We start from the raw sequence: 17011 nt of genomic DNA, 5'->3' as shown, positions 1-17011 counted from the left end.
TTTATTCAACGAAAGGTGGGGGGGGGGATGTTGGACTTTGATGTGATGTTTGTACCATAGTTGCCTAATCTCTCGGGTTGTCTGGGAGACTTCTGAATTTTTTAGAGGTCTCCCGGGAAAACAGGGCAACCTCCTGCATCTTGCCTACTTTGTTAGTGAAGTGGGTGGGGCTAATTGAATAATCCTAGCCCCACCCCCTGCTGTAATAGGCCAAAATTGGTACATTGTACTGCACTGGATAGTCCAGATATGTGTACAGTCATGGCCAAAAATTTTGGAGAATGACACAAATATTGGTTTTCACAAAGTTTGCTTCTTCAATGTTTTTAGACCTTTTTGTCAGATGTTGTTATGGTATACTGAAGTAAAATTACAAGCATTTCATAGATGTCAAAGGCTTTTATTGACAATTACATTAAGTTTATGCAAAATGTCAATATTTGCAGTGTTGACCCTTCTTATTGAAGACCTCTGCAATTCACCCTGGCATGCTGTCAATCAACTTCTGGGCTACATACTGACTGATGGCCGCCCATTCTTGCCTTATCAATTCTTGGAGTTTGTCAGAATTTGTGGGTTTTTGTTTGTCCATCCGCCTCTTGAGGATTGACCACAAGTTCTCAATGTAATTAAGGTCTGGGGAGTTTCTTGGCCATGGACCCAAAATGTCAATGTTTTGATCCCCGAGCCACTTAATTATCACTTTTGCCTTATAACACGGTGGTCCATCATGCTGGAAAAGGCATTGTTCATCATTCTTGAATGGTTGGGAGAAGTTGCTCTTGGAGGATGTTTTGGTACCGTTCTTTATTCATGACTGTGTTCTTAGGCAACATTGTGAGTGAGCCCACTCCCTTGGCTGAGACGCAACCCCACGCATAAATGGTCTCAGGATGCTTTAATGTTGGCATGACACAGGACTGATGGTAGCGCTCACCTTTCCTTCTCCGGACAAGTGTTTTTCCAGATGGCCCAAACAATCTGAAAGGGGATTCATTAGAGAAAATTACTTTACCTCAGTCCTCAACAGTCCAAGCCCTGTACCTTTTTCAGAATATCAGTCTGTCCCTGATGTTTTTCCTGGAGAAGTGGCATCTTTGCTGGCCTTCTTTACACCAGGCCATCCTCCAAAAGTCTTCGCCTCACTGTGCGTGCAGATGCACTCACACCTGCCTGCTGCCATTCCTGAGCTAGCTCTGCACTGGTGGTGCCCAGATCCCGCAGCTGAATCAACTTTAGGAGACAGTACTGTCGCTTACTGGACATTCTTGGGCGCCCTGAAGCCTTCTTCACAACTATTGAACCTCTTTCCTTGAAGTTCTTGATGATCCGACAAATGGTTGATTTAGGTGCAATCTCACTAGCAGCAATATCCTTGTCTGTGAAGCTCTTTTTTTGCAAAGCAATGATGACTGCATGTTTTTTCTTGCAGCTAACCATGGTTAACAGATGAACAATGATTTTAAGCACCACCATCCTTTTAAAGTTTCCAGTCTCTTATTCTAACTCAATCAGCATGACAGATCTCCAGCCGTGTCCTTGTCAACACTCTCACCTGTGGTAAAGAGAGAATCACTGGCCTGATGTCAGCTGGTCCTTTTGTGGCAGGGCTGAAATGTAGTGGAAATGTTGTTTTTGGGATAAAGTTCATTGTCATGGCAAAGAGGGACTTTGAAATTAATTGCAATTCATCTGATCACTCTTCATGACATTCTGCAGTATATGCAAATTGCCATCATAAAAACTGAGGCAGCAGACTTGGTGAAAAATATTATTTGTGTTATTCTCAAAACTTTTGGCCATGACTGCAGTATTGCAACAACAAAAAAAGCCATTTGTAAGGCACATCCTGTGCACATCGTAAATCCCCTCCAGTGCAGACAACATATACCTACATGTCAGCATCACTTCAGTAACTAGTTTTCTTTCAAACAACAACCTGTGACCTGCAGATTGATGGTCACAGAAACCCCAGTGACTTTAATTAGTCTTCTATTTACATTAGAACATAATGTTTTTTGTGTTTTGTGGTGTTTACAATTGTAAATATTTAGCAAAGGGGTTTTACATTTATTTAAAACTAAAAAAATGTTGTGGCACAAGCAAAGGTATATGACCAAGCAGATGTCTATGAACACATTAAAAAGGTACTTCCTTTTATAATAGCTCTTAAAATCATAATCCCATATAGAAGATTGATTTGTTTAAGCATGTATATGAGTAAGTTTTCCTAGCTATGCTACAAATCCTTATCTCCTTTTCAAAAGCTCTCTGGTTAGCAAACAAAAATGTCTGCCAGACACAGTCAGTCTGCTACACAGACATAGGGCTAGATTTACTAAGCTGCAGGTTTGAAAAAGTGGGGATGTTGCCTATAGCAACCAATCAGATTCTAGCTTTTATTTTTTTAGTACCTTCTACAAAATGATAGCTAGAATCTGATTGGTTGCTATACGCAACATGCCCACTTTTTCAAACCCGCAGCTTAGTAAATCTAGCCCATAGACTTACAGCTCTCAGCATAACATGCTATGTATGATGGCAGAGGGTGGAGAAGGAGAATGTCACATACAGAGCTCAGAGGGGTGTTCCAAGGCCTTTCTGTGCACTTTATCATGTGCCATGTGACTGTGGTTGCCATGGTAGTACTGGATCATAAATCATTAATAGCAGCCTGAAGAAAAAACAAGGGGCAATGGTAAATACCAACATTCTTCACAGTTATTTATGTGACAAAATAGGGTTGCTGCTATAAATGTTGATCTTTCACTTTTGGAAAAGTTGGAAGATAAATGTGGCATATTGCCATAATAAGTATTATGGTGTTATTGTAAAACCTTTGCATTGAGTATTGGGGCCTAATCCTGATATTTTGCCCATAAACCTAAGATGCCAAAAACCATGTGACTCTGGGTCAAGCCTTGATAGTTCCCAGATATCGCTATGGTATATGATTAATCCAGTATGGAAGTTAATGCTTTATTTTTGTAATGTAAATAATTAATCAATTAATAATTATATAAACTGATATGCTGTAAGTGTATGTATGATTAAATCAAGGTGTATATTATGCAGGCTATAAACACACACACTTAGCATTGTCAATTAGCTGGCAGTATATTTTAATGAACCTTGTTTTAGTTAATTATTAAAATGCCGTATTAAAGGACAACTGCTATAAATTGTCATGTACATACAGTATGTAAAGCATGGAGGTATAATGTGCAGTTCTACAAGTCGAGTGGCTTTGAGCACCCACATGTGTAATTCAGATTTTACACTGTCTTTTGCCTGCACATAGCAGACAATGTAGATGTTCATTACTGGCCCACTAGTGCTGACAAGCTGTATGGACGCTGCCTACAGGTTCTATAGAGCCTGCCAGTGATTGTGCGGCAAGAACTCTGGCTCATGTAGAGTTTGACGCATTTAACGTCTAAATAGCAGGCGTAAATTGTATCCGAAAAAAAGACACATCTTACTTGGGTATGTTGAGCTAGACGCATCGCAGCTGATCATCAGCTTGTAACTTACACTAGTGGTCTGCAGCCACAAGTTTCCTGTCTCCTGACAGGCATCTGAGTCTCAGGCTACATAAGTCGCATTTGCTCCAAAAGAGAGAGAGAGAAGGGGGGGGGGGGGGAGAGAGAGAGGGGAGAGAGAGAGAGAGATAACTGTGTGTGTGTGTATATATATACATATATATATATATATATATATATATATATATATATATATATATATATATATATACACTGAAACGTTTTAGCTACTCTGAATTAGAAACTCTTTTACATAAGTTTTGTCAAATATATATTTGTTACACTTAGTATGTGTTCCATATAATGTCCTGCCACGTCCTGAATGGCACATTTTAGTATCTATGTATTTGGTCTAAATTGTCAGAGCAGTGCTGAAGAATGTTAATTAATATGTGGGTCCCTCTGCTTACAGAGAGAAACCAGTTAGGGATTAATTTAAATTGAGTTAATACACGTCTCATACACAATAACCGTATCCTTTTTTCTTGTCGGTTACAATAATGGCCTTTTTTTTGCTACTTGTAACAAACTGTGTTCGCTTTGGGATTTGTGGGAGAGATCACCAGTGTTAATACTGGATTATTGAAGTACTGTAAACACTCTAGTTTTCCATTTAGCCCCTGAGCCCTGGCTGAGATTCTCAGGCGTTCAGTGGAAGAAATAAAAGCAGATCTAATGACCGGATGTGCCGTCATCATTATTTTACATAGCATTTTGCAACAGGGATGGAGGAAACTAGATTAGTATTAAAAAAAAATTTTTTTTTTTAATCTTTTTTATTTTATTTACTTAAATAACATTTCTGTTTTAATATTTTGATAATGTGAATACTATTTCTCTTCAAATTTTGCTGCATTTACAGCATTTTAGTCGCTGACTAATCGTTTCCATTGATAGCAGCAGAACATACTATATAATATATTAAAATGAAAAGGCCACATAACTAAATACTGTATTTAAAGAATATAATATATTCAAAACATTATATTTAAATGTAGATAATGTAGTTTTTATGGACACTCATCTGTGTGTACAGCTCTATAGAAACTGGTAACATCTTATTCCATAGATAATTAACAGACTAGGGACAAAGGAATAAAATGAATAGAGAGAAGCAGTGGATGTAGAAAGATCATAAAAGAGGTCATGGGAAAAGAATAATAGCGTATATTGAGCAGTTGCAGAACTAGGGGGGGGGGTGTGGTGCTACAGGGACAAGAGAGGGGGGACCAGTGATTGGGGCTCCGTGATTGGGCAACGGTAGAATCCCTTCTTGTGAAAAACATTTAGTTGCCCATGAGTATCCCAGTTACCCTGCTTTAGGCCAGAGGGTAACACGCTATGAGCTGGTCCTCCTTAACCATACGAGACAATAATACAGTGATACATCTGAAGAGAAAGAGGTGAGGTGAGAAAGGGATGGAACGCAAGTTTGCGTTCCAGATGCTGAACTTCCGGTCAGTGGAACTCACACGCGTTCCACGGCGGAAGTTAAGGAGTGAAGCATCAAACTATGGTTAGTTAATCTCTCCCTCTCGCTCTTCTTCAGCCCTTAAGCGGAACTTAAGGGCTGAAAGTATGAAGGCAGGTAGCGGGCGGCTGCTGCGCCCACTTGGCTTTGCGCCCTGGGCGACGGCACCGCCCACACCACCCTGCTGCTGACCTTTCCATCCACACCATAGGGGTTTTGGTGGGTGAAGCAATGCAGGGGTTAGCACATAATACATAATATCCATCAGACTCCCATCAATAACTAAAGTTTATACACAGCAAATACACATAAGTAAAAAAAAGGGAAACAAACCACAAATATAACCACCAAACTCATTTGAAAAGAGGCTATTTATTATCAGAGGATCACTGCAGAGAGCTGCAATCCTAGCTTCTTCAATCACAGATTCAGTCCCACTAGGTGACTGCAAAAACTACCTATTTATCAAGCTCCAAAATTCAGAGCTTGTCCCTGACAGCTGCCGCCATCTGAAGATGGCGATATCCATTCTATGCTATGGGGATAACATCACAGGAGGGGGATCTTCAGGTCCCTTCCCAGCAGGCTTCATGCTCCTCCCCATAGGCCATAAGAACCTGTAAGTAAAGTGATCACTGTACTATAGACTATTCGCTGAGACAGGCTCCTATTGGAGCCACTGTCCTGGCTGCAGAATGTTACCAGTAATGTTGAATCAATTCTTTACAATAAGGAATGATCATTAATGTGACATAAATTCAGTGGATCATAAACAGACCCCTAAGATATCACAGATATTCATTACACTTTTAATCGTTACCGCTGTCCCCATATCTCTCTATGGGGGTGGTGACATACCTCTTTATCAAGCTCTTGGTTATGGCCCGCTGGAGAGGAATGCACATCACAGACCATGTACAGTACATACAGCCGGGGAGAGAACCCGAAAGTTAAGTCTTTTGCTGCTGCATTTAACAAGCGATGAAAGGCATCTCGATGTGAAACAGTCTTCTCCGGTACATCCACCTATCAGAGGTGCTGTTCCTGCGTGAGAAAGTTGTTTCATTGATCTGACAATTCATCTCTTATCACTGCAAAAAGCGGTCATAAGAAATTATATTTAACATGCGTAATTTGCAAATAACAATACATATGCCCCTTAGGCATGTTTGTAAGGTAAATTAAAACCTATAAGAAGCACTGAAGAATGACTGAACTGCATCCCATTTCCTAAATCATAATCATCTTCATATTTCTGTAACCAATATTATAAAGCCAAAGGCTGCTAAATAGAAGCTGTAATAAAAAATGGGTTTCCTTACTTGGATTTAGCACTGTTAGACTATCACATTAGTGGGATGTATTAAACATGATTACAGTTTACATTTAGAAATAGGTTAATTGCCACAGGTAATCCGCAGTCACTATTATCGCTAAGCACCATGAGAGCAAGCTTCTCCTTTCTTCAAAGACTGTCAAGCAGAAAGGATTTCACAGGGTCTGATTTAATCTACAGGTCATGTGACTACAAAAACGTAGTGCTTATAATATCAGCCAGCAAGTCACGTGGAGCAGTCATTTAGCTGATTGGTCAGTATAAACTGTGCTTCTATATTAGTGTTCCTATAATCCTCTGCTTCCATTCTGTTTAATCTTTGCCATGCTGTATAGTACTCTGAACTACACAGCTAAAATAAGCATGGATGAAAGCTTATCTCTCTAAATCAACTGTGAATCTGTTGGCGTAGTCAGTACAACTGTAATATGAATTGATGAAGTCAGAAAAATGCGACAGCATTATGAAATAAATAAAGGATTTCCTGAACTACAGTAAACAGAACAGCATTTAATGAATATGTAATGTATATGTCATACATTTGTAACATTTATACTGTGATCATGTTCTATACATTAATTAGTTATTTTGCAATTAATTGATTAGGTATAGTTGTTGCTCATTTCTTCAGTATTCATTTGTAAGTACCATTTATAGCAGTTATATTATAAGCAATAACATATCTCTTTGGTAGATTTAACACACAAGTGACGTGAGTGTGATTAGTATTTATCTAAATGGTGCATAGTGATCTCTTTATATTAGTACTCTTGTGTTACATACCACTTACTGTAGGCAATATGGGTATTTGAAGTCACCTGTGGATGTTTGTAAATGTAATTCCTCCTATGTGACGTCTAATATCTGTTGCTTGGAGATCCCAGGGTGAAGGGGGGGGGGGGTTTGAATGGGCTGAAGGGGGCAGGGAGTGGCAAATCATGTAATTTGGCCCTGGCCCTGTGCCATTTTGTCATGGGTGTGGGGCCAAATTATGCGATTCACCCCAAATTGCATCATTGAGTCTCCCATTGGGCCAGATGTAGGAGAATTGTCTGCTCTTCCGGGAATCCAGGAGACCTACCAAGAATTCGGGAGTCTCCCGGACATTCAGGGAGAGTGGGCAAGTATATTTAAAATAGAGGTTACAAGATGTTATAAGCAATAAATGTCATTGATGATCTCAACATTGGCCCTTGTTGTTACAATTAGTCACTTTCAGTTATTTAAGGGTAACAAGCCTTATACATTAAGTGGTAACATTTGCCTGGGCTTTCAGTTCCTCTGTGAGTTAAGGAGCTAACTTGGTCACATATCCGCTGCGCCTGGCCTGACCTGACGTAGTGGCCATTTAACCCTTGCTGCTATTGGCCAGTAGTGCATATTTCAATAATAAATTAGTGGTAGGTGATTTCCTTTGGCTGCAATAAGCGGTCCATAGAACAACAGCCTTATCGCCATATATTAATAAATAGACCTCTTAGTCCTTGAAATGAATATGTTAGGTCCAAAATGTGAATGTGATATTAGTGCTGGGTGTGCAAATACCAATTAATCGTCCAATTATTGTGTTACTAAAATATGGCGCTAACTCACTGTTATCTCAGCATAATGTCATTTGTTGCTGTTAGCACAGAGAACAGACTGCACTCGTCACTCTTTCTTCAGAGTTGTACTAAATAAAAAACAACAACATTTTTTATTAGCCTCTTTATAAATAAATAAAAAGTATTAAAAAATGTATGGAACATAATATTATAACATAATATTTAACAATTCTATTTCACTGGAGGTATATAACCATATTTGTTAAACCTTTTCTAGCTATCATTACAAACTAATAACAAAATATAATATACAATATAAGGGGTCTTTCAATCAATGGTGGCTAGTGGGTGGCAGTAACTATCATTACTGCAAATCGCAGCAATACAAAATGTAGTAATGCCATTAGTTAACATGCCAGGGCTCATTGACAAAATACCCCCCTAGCAAGAGCAAAAACCTTTTCACTGGCAGCATTAGGAGGAAGTGACCTTCTGTTAGCAATTGCACAAGTGCCGCTATGTCTGTGTATGCACATAGTGACATGACCCGGCGAGGGATTCAGATCACTCTCTCCATTGGCGCTGGCCCCATTAAACAGATAAACTAACGCTATCTACAAATGGTGTTTTATAAGGCTGGTGGTGAAAAGCAAAACTTTTCACCACTTGAAAATTGGGTCAGATCGCATTCCCCCTCTATGGGGACTGAAAATAGGTTAAGGTGGGATTTCTCCTGCTTTAACCCCTTGATAAATTGAGCGAACGAGAGAAGAGCTGTGATAACCATTATCCCTGGAGAAAACAGCTGGTTTTGGCCACAAATAACATATCTTGTTTTTTCGTTTTGGTGCCAAATGCAGCACAACAGTTTTTGTAATGGATTGTCATGAAATATGTATTGCATTGGCCACCTGTGTTCCAGAAAAATCATAATAAGTTGCCTCTTTTTAATGGAAAAAACAGCACACATATAACCATAGTAATAAAAAGCAGTATGCATTAAAAAAATATGGAATTATACACTATAACGTTTTATTATATTCACATGAGAAGTGAATGGGTAGTTCTATGACAATACCAGCACAAGGTTGCAGAATGAGTGGCTTTATACAGGTCACAGATTGATTTAATATCAATAAAAAATTACAGTAGGGGGTACATTATTCCTTGTAATAAAATATTTTTTATTATGAACACTGAAGTGATTACATCAGAACTTACTGTCCATATAGATATAATTTGCAGTAGTTTCTATATGTGTTTATATACATAATACACTTCATATTGTAAATTATATGGATATTAGAAGTCACTGAGACGTTTTATGAGCATATAAAAACATGATACACACCCTAAATCTGGTCATTCAGTCTGATCAACAAATAACTGGATCTGTTATTAATTAGACCAGGTCTAACCAACCTGTGACTCTTTAGGGGGTATATTTACTAAACTTTTTAATAAAAGTGGAGATGTTGCCTATAGCAACCAATCAGATTCTAGTTCCCATTTATATAGTACATTTTACAAAATGACAGCTAGAATCTGATTGGTTGCCCCTAGGTGTTGGGAAACTACAGTGCCCAGCATGCTTTGCCAGTAGATAATCAGGAAATAACTGGCAGGGCATGCTGGGTCTTGTAGTTCCACAATATCTGGAGAGGCGCATGTTGGCCAAGCCTGAATTAGACCATAAAGTTGGAGGGTGAAACTGAACCTCTGGTCATTTGAGCCTTTTCATGCTACAAAGCTAGCAACACACTTATTATCAGGTTAGCCAATCACCTCTCATGTCCCGATGACGGTCATAAGATGGTCTAGCTTCGTGTCCTGACCAGACAAATCTGATTGGAGGATAAAACTGTACAAATTTCAGCTGGACTAGTAAAAAAACCAGAGGAGCGATATAAATTACTGGAGTTCAGTCTTTATGGTTAATAATTAGACATAATTCCCAGGCCCTTCTTTGCAATATTTTTAATGTTTCTAACACTTTACAGTAACCTTGAATAATGTCTGAATAGACATTGCTTTATTGTGTGAGCAGATGGTGTTTTGGGGCGTTTTAGGTTACTACCGTACACAATACAAAATAAAGGACGCACATGATATTAAACGTATTATGCCTTATTTTTGTCAGCACATGTAGGGGCTGCATTATTTATAGAGCAGGTCAGTCCAACATAAATATACCATAGTGCTGTGTAAGGCTCCCTAGCCTCAGGATGTCAGACTAGAAATACATACATTGTTCACCCATGTTTATCTTCTGCACAGCTGTCAGGCACACGCTCCACATTGTATTTTTTTGCTGTTCAAATATTTACAAAATATCCCATATTCCGCCTTATACGCCATGATTGTAACAGCCTGTTAAGCTTTAATTTTGTAAGCTTATAGACACCTGAATTTGTAAACCATATTTACATTATGAGAAATGATAATTAAAAGCTAATGATTGCAAATTTAGTTTTGGACACAAAATTTGATCTATTAAAACTACTACCAATTGATTTATTTGAAGTAAATTTGTACGGAACATCCCCTCACCCCAGCTAACATATCTCTGATAAATCACCCTAGTTCTACTAGTTTTGACAACTAGGGGTGTATTTACTAAACTGTGGGTTTGAAAAAGTGGAGATGTTGCCTATAGCAGCCAATCAGATTCTAACTGTCATTTATTTAGTACATACTACAAATTGACAGCTAAAATCTGATTGGTTGCTATTTGCAACATCTCCACTTTTTCAAATCTGCAGTTTAGTAAATATACCCCCTGGAATTAGTTTAAATTTACTGTGTAGAGTGGTGCTTATTGGACAGAACCCTGCCCAGTCAGCGGTTGTTCGTAACATCTTACACAGCGATGTTTGGACCTTCTCTCCTGCCGATATTGGGACAACAGGCATTGTGGTACTCACAGGGGACAGTCTCCCAAACTTCCAGGGTGTCTTACCTAGGGCACCTGGTTCTACTGGTTGGGGGGAGAAGAAATGTTAGGAGGATGGCAGAACATGCTCTACTTTCCCGCATCTTTGGTCTGTCATCCACACGTATGCACAATGACATTAATGAACCGTACATTGAATCTCTCCTCCATTCTGTTATCAAAAACGGAATAGAGGATTAATTTAATTAACTCCCATGTTCACAGACCGTAATTGTTGAAAAAAAACCCAGATATCTTCAAATGCACAGTGGCAGGAACCGTCCTGCTATTCGCATTACTAGAGAACCACTGATGAAAAAATGGAATAAAAAAAGAAGTATTTCTGGAACAAATAGCAAGTATGATATATAGGTAATCTTTTATATGATATTGAATGTGAATATGCTATTTTATATGAAGACTAAGAAGAAAAGAAGAAGATGAAGGAAAAGGATTGATGTTTATTCTAATTAACAGTCCGTCAGCATTGAGTAAAATGAGCTTAGCAATCCGTGATCAGGCACAGAATTTTTAATTGACGATTAGTGCGTTAAAAATAATACAAAACACAATACTAAGGTCAAATCAAATTGGGTGCTCTACTCAATAAATTGCAATGTCTGGGCACTGCACACTACATTCTATACAATACAGTGATTGAAGTGGAAATTTAGAAGTGACCGTATGAAAACTGTGATGGGAATGGAAATTAATGGAATTTAATAGGTTTACAATGAAGGCATTAGGAGAAGTGACGGTATGTTATACCACAGAATACACCCCCCACTTCCACCACTGAATGCATGTCTATCATTCCAGTATTATCGACAATTTACATAGTGTTGCTAGATATAGCATGCAAAATAGACCTGGATGGGAGAAAGATGACAAGTGTTTACTGATGAACACTTAGGTTGTGCCAATGGAATATGAGGTATTACAAAGTAGAGTTGCACATGCAATGTGATAAATTCAGCAAGTAAATAGCAATGGTGTAAAATTAGATGCAACTGCACAAAAATAGATATGATATCACAAAATATGTACTGCGGTTTTGAGCTTTTGCAATTTGTAAATGACCCTTGGGGGGAGATTTAATTACCGGTGATGTGGCGTGCGAACATCACGCCATGCACATTGCCGGCAATTACCGTAAAAATTTCTGCTCATTTTCTCTTGCACCTCTATGGGCTGTGAGGAAAAATGAGCAGAGATTTCTGTCAAATCTCTGCCGCAAAGTGTCTCACGGACATTCCAGAGACACTTCGCGGCTAATTAAATCCCCCCCCCTATAGAGTTAGATTTACTTAAAATTCTAAAACAGAATTATGGAGGTGTTGCCCATAGCAACCAATCAATGTCTAGATACATTTATGTAGTACATTCTAGAAAATGATAACTATGACCTCATTGGTTGCTATGGGCAACACCTCCACTTTTCCTTTTTAGAAGTTTTAGTAAATATTCCCCATTGTGTGTTTTATCTGTTTCTCGCATTTAGAAGTTTTAGTAAATCTGCTCATCAGTGTGTTTTCTTTGTTTCTCACATTTATAATAAAATAATATAATTTAAAATATACCCATTTTAAACATATAGCAGATTTTTGTTATATTATTTATCAATGTAAAAAATTTAAAAAAAGAAACATTGGAATGGACTAAATATCACAACAAAACGTTTTTCCAGAAGCTCCTATGTACAAGCTCCCAGTTAACATGGTTTCTAATGAACCAGAGACTAGAGAATGCAGCATTATGGCTTTGGCTAAGAAATGCACTGAGCCTTTGTGCTCTGACTTCAGTTAGACAATACAGTTTTAAAAGCATCGAAAGAGTGAAATTGCAGAAATGAATTTGAATGCACTAAATTAAATTAGTGGTTTATGTGTAATATATTATGTAGAAAGTTCAGCTACAAACAGTTGGACCTCCAAGATCTGGTGGTAAATGTATTAAGTCGACGATATTCGGCAGCTTTGCAGAGGAAATTTAACCGCAATGTCATTCAAGGCAAGATATTCGGCACCTTGCAGAATCCGCAGCTTAATACATTTACTAAAATTCACTAAAATTTCCTCCTTTTGCTGAGGAAATGAAGGATACTATGTTTGCTTTACAGATGAATGTTAATTAACAGTCTGCTTATAAAACTGCAATTTCTTATATTTCTCATATTACAGGTCTGAGGTTGTTTCGCATCGTGAGTTCCCAAACTCCAAAGCACACATCACATCACAATGGCTGACGATGCTGATATGCGCAATGAACTGGAGGAAATGCAACGACGTGCCGACCAGCTGGCTGATGAGGTAAGTGCTACAGAGGATGTTTGATTATATTTATTGGGCTGAAAATATTCATTTATGGAGACAAGGAAATGTTATAGAAGCCAGAAAACAAGATCTTAGGGGTCTATTCATCAAAGGGCAAAAAGCCCTATGGCCGTCCAAAACTGGTGTTTTTTCTGGCAATATTGCTTCACCTGATACGTCAAGGAGGTACGGCCAGGAGGTAACGCCAGCGATAGCACTGCTACGGTGGGTGGTGACCCCGGTAATAAGATTCACTGGGTTTGGCTGCCGATTGCTTCCCATGCACAGCATGGTGAAGCCTATTTAACAAGAATCTGACAATCCACGGCAATCCTTCTCAGGATCACGATAACAGAAGTCATAGAAAAATTATTTATTTTTAAAGTAAAGCATTTTTTCTAAGTATAAAAAAAAATAATATATATTTGTTTTTTGATAGTTTTAAATTATTTTAATAATTTATTTATTTTTAACCCACTAAGTGAAACTGAAAGCTCACTGTGCATACCTGTGACTGAGAGCTAACTGTGCATACATGTGACTGAAAGCTCACTGTGCATGCATGTGACTGAGAGTTAACTGTGCATACATGTGACTGAGAGCTCACTGCGCATACATGTGACTGAGAGCTAACTGTGCATACATGTGACTGAGAGCTCACTGCGCATACATGTGACTGAAAGCTCACTGTGCATACATATAACTGAAAGCTAACTGTGCATACATGTGACTGAAAGCTCACTGTGCATGCATGTGACTGAGAGCTCACTGCGGATGCATGTGACTGAGAGCTCACTGCTCATTCATGTGACTGAGAGCTCACTGCGCATTCATGTGAATGAAAGCTCACTGTGCATACATATAACTGAAAGCTCACTGTGCATACATGTGACTGAAAGCTCACTGTGCATGCATGTGACTGAGAGTTAACTGTGCATACATGTGACTGAGAGCTCACTGCGCATACATGTGACTGAGAGCTAACTGTGCATACATGTGACTGAGAGCTCACTGCGCATACATGTGACTGAAAGCTCACTGTGCATACATATAACTGAAAGCTAACTGTGCATACATGTGACTGAAAGCTCACTGTGCATGCATGTGACTGAGAGCTCACTGCGGATGCATGTGACTGAGAGCTCACTGCTCATTCATGTGACTGAGAGCTCACTGCGCATTCATGTGAATGAAAGCTCACTGTGCATACATATAACTGAAAGCTCACTGTGCATACATGTGACTGAAAGCTCACTGTGCATTCATGTGACTGAGAGCTCACTGCGCATACATGTGACTGAGAGCTCACTGCGCATACATGTGAATGAAAGCTCACTGTGCATACATGTGACTGAAAGCTCACTGCGGATGCATGTGACTGAAAGCTCACTGTGCATGCATGTGACTGAGAGCTCACTGCGGATGCATGTGACTGAAAGCTCACTGCGCATTCATGTGAATGAAAGCTCCCTGTGCATACATGTGACTGAAAGCTCCCTGTGCATACATATGACTGAGAGCTCACTGCGCATGCATGTGACTGAAAGCTCACTGTGCTTGCATGTAACTGAGAGCTCCCTGTGCTTGCATGTAACTGAGAGCTCCCTGTGCTTGCATGTAACTGAGAGCTCACTGAGCATGGACCTGCTAGCTGGGTCCATGAATACACATTTCCCTGAGACTGGCCTGACAAATTATATTTTATTAATAAATTGTGGTGATAAGTGATTTTTTATTGCAGTGATAAGCCCAGATGCCAGCCGTATGGGGCCCAATAATGTTTTTATATGTGTTGTTAAGTGATTCATGTAATAAATAAATAATCAATCACTAATGTCATAATTGCCAACTTCTGATACGTCTTTCCTGGGTAACCTTGTATCTATCTCATGCCCCTGAATTGCATATAACCAGCAGTACAGTGTATTATATTATATACACAGGACATATGCTACACTCATCTACTCCACAGCTTGTAAGATCTACATATATTATAAAATGTGTACAAACAATTTCATGATGACATTTTTCCCCAACTTTTATCCAATGAAAGCAACATCTTAAAATGTCTAAAGAGTGAAATATTCCAGTAAGTGTAAGTAGTCAGAACATATCAAACTCCTCTCTGGCAGCAAATACTTTAATCTACAATACCTTTAAACTACAAAAATCAACATCAAAACCAAAAATTGTATCATATTTTATATGTTTTTTATACTTTTCTTAAAAATAAGATATTTATCTGTTTGTCTTTCAGTCACTGGAGAGCACCCGCCGAATGCTTCAGTATGTTGAAGGGGTAAGAATCCTTTATTTGGACTTTTATATTCATTATTAGTTATTTTAATGAGTTCAGATCATATATTTTTCATGAAGGGAAGCAATGTTTATTGCTCATACGCAATAAATAATATTTATTCATTTAAATTCTATTTCTGGTTTTGTGAATATATACAAATTTATTGAGATACGCCAGGCAAGATCTACCAAAAGATACTTTGAATAATGATTTAAGTGCCATTAATACACTTGGAGATTACAGCTATAAGGAATAAAAGATTACAAATAAGCTGTCATTTTGCAATTTGAAGGACGTGAACTTCTCATTTCTCTAAAAATTTAATATTAATATAGGATCTGATGTTTATTTTGCTTCAATTTAAAAACAGACCAGCCTGAAAACAGTGCGGTAAGCACATAGACTGATTACACTCAGGGGCTGGTTGACAACTTTTAGTCCAAGGGGGCAAGACTTGGCTCAGAGGCCTATTAGGAACATTTTAAAAGGAAAAATGCAGGAAGCCCACTACAGGGACAGACCTAGACGTTTTTTTTAGAGGGGGAGGGAAGATTTTGCATAGCCACACCCCTGCTTCATTCTGGTTGGTCCCAGTTGGCCCTGTCCCCTTTCTCCCCCAATGATTGGATCTGTCCACCGCAATTTAATGGGATGAAGATTGCTGCTAGGGGGCGATAGCCCCGATTGCCCCCACCCTGGATCCGCCAGTGGCACACTATGGGACTAGCCTGGTGGCAGATGCCCCCCCTGCTCCCCAGCCCAGCTCAGCCAGCCCTGATTACACTGCAGTGGATCTATCAGTACAATTAATGTTAAAGATATTCTCACAATATGTGTTTTACTTCAACTTTCCTTTAATTATCTTTAACAAAGAGGCAACAGTTAATTATCATCTTCATTAGTTAAACATTCTCTTGTTTTACTGAAGTTACTTTTTAATACTGTACATGCTCATCTTTATACCTTTATAACTGAACTGTCAATAAAAGAAGTATTAACTTGATTTAAAAATAAACTTCTTAAAGTGGTATGTATTAATAAATTAATAATATACCAATATAAAACTATATGTTAATAAATTAATATTCTATCAATATAAAAGTGATATGTATTACTAACGGAATAATGTATAAAAAGGAAAAACAAACTAGCACCTACTCTTCTGGTCACACGGGATATAAAGAAGAATTACACTTTTTACATCTGCTGGAATTCTTATATAGCAGATGTACAGGGTTTATAATATTGTATATGAGTATATGGAGGTGTGCTGCCTATAAAATATACCTGTAATCTATATAATGATTCAATTATAAAACAAAAAAAGCTCACATCCTATAATATATACCACATAATCATAACATAAAATCAGTAACTTTATTACAAATACAAAACTTAAAAAGCTTTAAAACTCTCTTGCTTTAAAACATCAAAATTTTGGGTCCATGGCCAAGAAACTCCCCAGACCTTAATCCCATTGAGAACTTGTGGTCAATCCTCAAGAGGCAGGTGGACAAACAAAATCCAACAAATTCTGACAAACTCCAAGCATTGATTAGGCAAGAATGGGCGACC

General features: G+C 38.4%; 1 protein-coding gene across 2 annotated transcripts in view; it reads left to right on the top strand.

The window, feature by feature from the left end:
* Positions 1-17011, top strand: part of SNAP25 (synaptosome associated protein 25) — a 102609-nt gene that overhangs the window by 33763 nt on the left and 51835 nt on the right. For both annotated transcript variants that reach the window (XM_075203980.1, XM_075203981.1), the window contains exons 2-3: positions 13006-13134; positions 15395-15436. In XM_075203980.1, the coding sequence (XP_075060081.1) occupies positions 13063-13134; positions 15395-15436 (114 nt within the window). In that variant the 5' untranslated portion in view covers positions 13006-13062. The remainder of the gene's footprint in view (positions 1-13005; positions 13135-15394; positions 15437-17011) is intronic.

The sequence above is a fragment of the Mixophyes fleayi genome, chromosome 3, assembly GCF_038048845.1.
Source record: "Mixophyes fleayi isolate aMixFle1 chromosome 3, aMixFle1.hap1, whole genome shotgun sequence".
Classification (NCBI taxonomy): Eukaryota; Metazoa; Chordata; class Amphibia; order Anura; family Limnodynastidae; genus Mixophyes; species Mixophyes fleayi.
Note: the sequence above shows the minus strand (reverse complement) of the source record. Positions and strands in the feature narration are given on the sequence as shown.